Source organism: Porites lutea, chromosome 5 (assembly GCF_958299795.1).
Source record: "Porites lutea chromosome 5, jaPorLute2.1, whole genome shotgun sequence".
Taxonomy (NCBI): domain Eukaryota; kingdom Metazoa; phylum Cnidaria; class Anthozoa; order Scleractinia; family Poritidae; genus Porites; species Porites lutea.
In genome coordinates this window covers 31,601,542-31,609,041 of record NC_133205.1, presented here as the reverse complement: position 1 = coordinate 31,609,041, position 7,500 = coordinate 31,601,542, and the positions used below count along the sequence as shown (strand labels likewise).

Here is a 7,500-nt window from a genome sequence, read left to right as displayed (position 1 = left end):
AACTCAACTGGATAATGACTACAAAGTAATAAAAATGCAGTTTTTGTTTCTTCGAGCAGTGTGCAAGCAAAATGGCATGTCAAACAGCCTGGGGTGCTAGTGGATTTTGCTATTTTGCTAGAGAATTAATTCTGTTCTTGACTTGCCCAAACGGTAAGGGAAGTTTCTTGGTGAATTCAAATTGCATAAAAACTGTAATCAATATCCTGCACATCAAAAATATTTTTGGGTTGTTAAGATGACTTTTGGGCCTGAGTGAGTACAAATTGCTAGCTACAGATTGCCCAAATGGCAAGCTGCAGTAAAACTGACTTTCTTTGCTTCCTGTTGAGTAACAGACCTTTCAACAGTGACTCGATAACTACACTACATAAAGCTCTTAAATTCTCAAGTGTCCACCGGTGGTTTCAAAAGTGTCTGTTGTACTCTGTCTTAGAGAGGTGTTTGCTGTCTTGTAGAGAGTACGGTTGCAGACAGAGTGAAAAAACAGCAGGGACCAACACCAAGTGTCCATCTTAATTAGGGAGTTGAGGTGTCCATTAAGAAAGAGTTGACTTTATTTGTTTCAGTGTGGAGCAGAGAAGTGGTTAGGCAAAGGGCAATAAGGGAGGTTCTTTGCACAATTTACGACAAAATTAATGATGAATTCTGGTAATTAATTGTATATGTCCATTTTGTGCTTCATTGGGAAATAACATGAATGCTAAAAAAGATCTTGACTTTTTCAAAACCTTAAACTCTTTCTTATTTCATGCCAAGCAGTAATTCCCGTAATCTTGCTGTTATTTCTCAGCAGCCCTTTTTGTGAATAGGATCAACAATCACATACTCACCCGTCCTCATTGCATGTTGCTTAGGAGATAGGTAGAAGGCTAGCTCACTCATTTAGTGAGAGTTGCAATATAGACAGCCCTCTTGATTCGAGTCTCGTGGATTGTATTTGCTAAATTTCACGCATACTGTTGCAAATTAGTGGGCAACTGTTCCTTAAAGTGACCCACTGCATGTACATTTTGACACTAATAGTCACATTCCCTTTTTAAGACCACGCAGTTATTCTCTCCTATAAATTCTTAGATTCTTAATGTCATTCCGTCCTTTCCTCAAGAAAACCTAGTGATCCCCCCAGGCACTAGTTACATTTGGCAAAGTTAGCAATACATACAAACATCCTCATTTACTCAGATTCTCCTGCTTCATTAATTCATAAATTCTTTGAATTGTAGTAATATGAAACACAGAGTTTTCCAATAATTGCAATGTCAAATGTCATCAGAAAAGACACACACAATGAGCACAGTGGATCATATGCGACCATGTCCCTCATCATTTGTCATGCAAGATTAAGAAAAAGACAGACTGTTTAGTCACATAAAGAACTCCTGGAGAACTCTGCTTTGCTTTGTAGGTCTTCGGTAAATAATGTTTTCTTGTCATTTATCAGGGACATGGGAAAAATATTTTCTTTGTTTCAAATATCATGACTGGCATGTCGCTAACAGTTCATTGCTTTTAACTCCTTGCGATCAAAACAAATAGAAACAGCTGATCATGTTTCTTGGGAAAACTCCCTTATGTCCCTTCTTTGGCTCAGTTGTTAGGGTTCCACTCAGGTGTGAACCAGGAGATCTAGAGAATTTGATTTTTTCTGACACTGTTATAAGTACCAGAAGTGTGAAAGTGTCATTTCAACCATTTTTTCAGTTTAAAATCTAACAGTTTTCCATAATATGGTGGCAGACACCTGGATCAGCACCTGCCACCCTTAAATTCCACATCAATTGGCAGGATTTCATATACCTGCCAACTTTTTTTAAGTTATAGGCGTGACATTTTTATCCTGAGAGTGCCAGGAGTTTTCGTAGGGGTCCGATAATATCCAAAGATGTCTGTAGATGTTCCAAACAGTTCCGTTTAACAAGAACACGAAGGAACACGGCCTCATCTCCATGCAGTGACTTTCCTGCTAAAATAAGAGAATTTGGAGAAAGTTGTTCATTCACATGGCCTTTTCTTTTCTCTCATTGGTTCCAGTTTCTTTAAAAAGTTAATATATTTTTCAAAATGTGTCATTTAATGCTGTGATGGCACAAACTTTTCTACCAGGCGTGACAAATTGGAACACAGGCGTGAGATCAAAGTTTTCAATCCGCATTCGTTACAATCACGCCTTAGGTGTGACACTTGGTAGGGGTCATTTCACACCAACAAGCACATGTACCTGCTCAATGGTCTATTGGTTAGAGTCAGGGTTTTCTTATTTTGAGTCCAGTGATCCATCACCGTTTTTACCTTCAGGGCCTAATTTTTTAGTCTGCTAGCAAGTTAAGGCTGACCTTTTTACTGTGTTTCCCCAACTCATGCCTTATTTCCTTAAAAAAGTTTCCTTGTGTTTATGTGCATCGCCATGGTGGGCTGGACCTGTTGTTGAGATCTTGGTTGCTTTGCCACAAGATTTTGGCAAGTGGCCCATTAACTTGCTTTCTCATATATAAATTAATTACACAACGAAACGTTTATGAGGAAATTAAAGGCACGAGCCAAACTAGCTTAGCTAACCTGGCTAGCTAAGGCTGGCTTAATTACCTCATATAAATAGGCCTAAACTCAGCCATAATCTATCTCCAGTTGTTGTTTATTATCTATGGCATTTACCTCATGTACCGGACACAGATGACGTAAAACAAAAGAACAAAAACCATGAAACAATACCAAGCAGATTTTTCCCTGAACAGGAAATAAAGAGGTCTTTTGTTTTATGTCATCTGTGTCCATGCAGTACATGAAGTTTTGACCTGATCTATGCTGTGCATGACAGCTTAATCACAAGGAGAGTATATTCAGTATTTATATATAATTTGAGATATGTATAAAATGAGCACTAGAAAAATCTGATCTCTCGATTTTGGCCACTTGTAAAATTATTTTCATAAATGCGTGACTAAATCTTAAGTAAAAATATTGTATACATATTTTTTATTTTGTTTCTCAGGTTTTTGTCATAGTGTGTGATGGTATTACCTGTGTATCCTGTGAACAACATAGGCCCAGACATGATGACATTGGAAGAGTCGTCAATGATACAGTACACTCCAAAACCTGGAAATGCCCTGAATGTCCATTTGGCCAGGAACCAAGTGTTAAGTGTGGAGCTAGTGTTAACATTAGTGTGCACATTCAGTGTGTTGAATGTGTGGAAGGGTTTACCTATTCTGATTCACATGGAAATGCACCATGCAAGATCTGCAAGAAGTGTGCAGAGAATGAAGAAACATCTGGACAGTGTTGAAAGGAAGAGGATACAACAACATGCTTAGGAACATGCCGCAAAGGCTTCTACTGGGAGGAGCTGACTGAATCCTGTCAGCCATGTGGTAATTGTTGTGGAGAAAATTATCAACTTGAAAAACAGTGTGAAAATGCAGGCCTCCCAACTAAACATCACTGTTGGCAAACAGTTGAGTGCCAGCACCCAACAAATGCAAGCCAGCTTGATGTTACGCAAAGGCAAGAAAATCAAAATGATTCCCAGACAAATTCTCTCTCCGTGCTTGAAGTTTCAGTCATGTGCATTTTTTCAGCTGTGTTGATAATCGCTATATTTCTGTTAGTGGCTCTCTTTGTGATGTGGAGGTTACGCGGTTGGCAGGAAACTAAACGTATCCTTAGAGGACACTTTCATTCTTGCTGCCCTTCTGCAATCTTAAATGATGAAGTGGCTGTCCAGTTTGAGAATGAAGTTTTTGATCCAGGCAACTTTGAGCCTACATGTACAACTTGGAGAGAATGTGAGATGTATAAAGAGGAGGAAACAGACCAGATGGGACCCTTGAAATCAGGTGATTTTGCCTCATTCATTACATGTACACTACGGACAGTAATGAAAAGAGGATGGCAAAAATTTCGGAGGGCAGAAAGGGGAATGTATTTTTTTAACTACTGAGTATAAGCGCCCAGCAAGACCTGTACATACTGCCATATATTGGCTATTACTGCCTTTATTTGCCGCTGAGAAGGGCGGGGTGTTCAAAGTGTTTAGTAGGGCATAGAAATCAGAGGACTTTGTTGTAGACTACATGTACTGTAAACAAAAAAAATTGATTATATATGTGAGCCTCCACCACCCCCTACCCCCCAACCCAGATACAGTGTTTTCCCTAAATTTTAGCTCAGCAGCTAAGGGTTATTCTTGACCAGTAAGGCCAAGAATATGCACTCCCCTAGCAGACGACAGGGAACAAGCCTGCAGCTGACCCAAAGATAACTCCTAGGAAGCAGAGGAGATCCAAGAAATTGGAAAAGAATGGATATGGTTGGTTCTTTTAATTTATTTTATCTATTGCATAATGCTTATTGTTGTAGTCATATGCATAAACCTGACTGTGTCACAAGAGATACAATGTAGCATAACCAAATTTTGTTTCAACTCTTTCCTGTTTTGTCATCAAACATTTAAAGTGGCAGTCTGCATTTGGAAACCCTTTGCATGCTTCATAATTTGTTAACAAACATGAGTTTCTCAACAGATACTTGTATGCCAGCCAATTTCTAAACGCAGACACCTACACGCCGTAAAATTCCGAAAATAAGCCCCGGGACATATTTCTCAAAGGCCCTTTTTGAGGGGCTTATATATTCAGAGGGGCTTATCTATGGAGGGAAATTTACGTTTCAAAATTGATTGGGCTAGCCATATGATTGGAAGGAAATTTACCATTTTTGCTTTGTTTTACTTTGTATTTGAGTGCAATTTCCAATTACAAGCCCCCGGGGGGCTTATATTTGGCGGGGCAATTTAATGGAGGGTTTTTTGTGTTCCATTTTAAGGGGCTAATACATGGACGGGCTTATTTTTGGAATTTTATGGAATTTAAGTTAACAACCTTCTAGAACCCTTCTTAAATTTTGTAATGAATATTTCTGGTAATAAAATTAACCACTCAATAGAATGCAAAGTGGATCATACAGGAAACATAATTCCTTTGAAATAACTGTGGAACACAACTTTAGATGATGTACCATAAGTGAATGATCTACCATAGGAGAGGCCCACACAATCTGTTTGTGTAACCGATGTAATTATGGTAAATGTACTGTATTGACCGTTTGCTTCATCTGCAGCAGTATACTGCTAAATTGTGCATGGATCAATGCTGAATAAACAATGTGTTACCTTTACTTGCGGTAAATTGTCCTCTTTTTGCTTCAGAAGTGGTATTTTGAGCGATTTTGAAGCATTTGAGTTCACTTTATTTACTGTTCTTCTAAAAGGAACAGTAAACATGCAAAATCCTTCACATTTACCATAAAATTACATCGGTTACACAAACGGGTTGTGTGGGTGCCCTGTCTATGCATTGATTAGTAGTAACTTCATTTTGTCAGTTTAACTGTGTGTTACAGGGTTGATTGTTTACATTGTACCTCTCTAAATCAATAAAAACAGAACTATTTTATCGATGCTTCAATCAATAGTGGCATCAGCTAAGTAATCAAAGTGGAAAAAAAGCATATTCCAGCTAAACCTATATTTTCATCTTTGCTTTCCCTTAGTTGCTATACCTACTGATTCAGATCTTCCTGATGTTACATTTGAGGGAACAGCTGATACGCCTGGTATGTATTTAGTTATTGCTTTCTAAAAACTATTCACCTTCAGACGTTTCCACAACAAGTGCAAACAAGAAGTTAAAATTTGCTCATTGCCCAGTGTTCCTTATTAAAGGTGCGTAGGGCGTTGGAGGATTGGAAGAGGGGGAGGGGGAAGGGGAGCAGAACAGCCTTACCAAACTTCTATATGTCAGTAAATCTCTCACCAGATATCACGTTTTGAGTTATCATAATTTACAGATATTTACTGAAACATATCTTGCAGGATAAGATACATGTAAGTCTGTTATTTATAAAATAATATTTAAGCTGTAATTCCGGCCATAATTTGTCGAAACACTTCCACATTATTTACCAAGTCTTGGTTTGGTGTTGTTTTTGGGTGTAAACATCTTCCAAATCAACTTTGATGGAGAAGGAAAGAATGAGAAATTCAGAAGGATTTTCCACAATATTATGACCAGGAGTTTAGCTTTTTGTATTAAACTCATGATCATGAGAGCATGCATTTCTAAATTTTACTATGACAAGAGATGTGCAACTGCAATTTAAAGTTCCCATTTACAAGTTTGTTGAAGCATGCAGTCATCTAAGTTTGGAAGAAGTAGGTTTAGCAACTTTCAGGAAACATTATTTCATTTTAAGACCTTTTAGCATTGTTTTGTTGGTGATGTAAGGATACCAATTTGCCCCTCTACCTCCCACAATAAACTGTTTTGTGACTTTTAACTTGGATCTTGAGCCTCATGTACAACTTGCAATCACAACAACGTTGGTCTACAGTAGAGTTCTTGTCCTCATCAGCAACAGTCTGCTACTGCTGTCTGTATTATCAGGGTGTCCATTATAGCGGGGTGTCCGGGGTGTCCATTATAGGTGGGTGGGGGGGGGGGGGGGTATCAAAAATATTTTACTATGGGATCAAGGCTCTGCCCTGAGGTCCAACCCCTTAACTTTTTTATATACCACTTTTGGCAAAAAAGGTTCCCCTTTCGTATACCTTCTAGTTACAAATGGTGCCCCTTTCACCCTTTCACATACCTGGGTTCGAACTTTGCATCTCTTTTAACCTCTGTAAATAAACTGTCTTTTAAATATGAATAAATCACAAAACCAGAGAGTCTTCTCGACTTTCAAGCAGGCATAAAATATAGCTGTTTAATATCCCTTTTGGTCCTTTTCACCCACTGAAACGACAGTCTTTCTTATATTTTAACTAGTTAAACTGAACCCTACCTTTCACATACCGTAAGCCTGAAAAAGGTACCCCTTTCGGGCGGAGCCTTCACATATTTAACAATTAATGAATGAGGCTGAGTAAGAATTATGGAGATCGAGGGGTTGCGGCCGAGGCGGATAACACCCTCCGAGATCTCCATAATTCTTCATATGATACGAAAGCCGAATTCAATAATTGTTTTGTTAATCATTCAAAATAATTCTTAGTTCAAAAACATAAAACATGCTTACCTCCATGGATGTTAACTTAAGTTCATCTTGGATGGTACAAGTTTAGGGTTGTTCAGCTCCGCAAATATTCTCCAAATAGCAGACGTCGCCCTTCGAGTTGTCTTCTTGCTGTTCTTGCCGTGTTTTTAGCTATTATTTAGCCTAGTTCTTACACTTGATACGCCGCTTGAAACAAGTGAAAATGTCCGCCAGTTTTGTTTTCACAACCAAAACAACTCGACCTCATCCCCAGGTCTTCTCGGTTAACGGTGCATGAACCTGCCTTGCCTGGGACCAGGCTCCGCAGTGGGTGAAAAAGGCAAAAAAAAGGGATCAAATAGGAATTGGGGAGGACTACCTCTCGGCTCGCTTCGCTCGCCGTCGTTTTTCTCCTTTCCCCCCCAATGCAGAGCCTGGTCCCAGGCTGTAACCTGCAAGGAA

The 7,500-nt window shown here is 38.9% G+C and overlaps 2 protein-coding genes across 2 annotated transcripts in view; both read left to right on the top strand.

The window, feature by feature from the left end:
- The window catches only part of LOC140938858 (uncharacterized), a 142,444-nt gene that overhangs the window by 26,571 nt on the left and 108,373 nt on the right, over positions 1 to 7,500 (top strand). The window lies entirely within an intron of this gene.
- The window catches only part of LOC140936673 (uncharacterized), a 5,260-nt gene continuing 1,385 nt past the window's right edge, over positions 3,626 to 7,500 (top strand). Inside the window, exons 1-3 of the mRNA XM_073386164.1 lie at positions 3,626 to 3,877; positions 4,225 to 4,312; positions 5,554 to 5,616. Of these exons, the coding sequence (XP_073242265.1) occupies positions 3,626 to 3,877; positions 4,225 to 4,312; positions 5,554 to 5,616 (403 nt within the window). The remainder of the gene's footprint in view (positions 3,878 to 4,224; positions 4,313 to 5,553; positions 5,617 to 7,500) is intronic.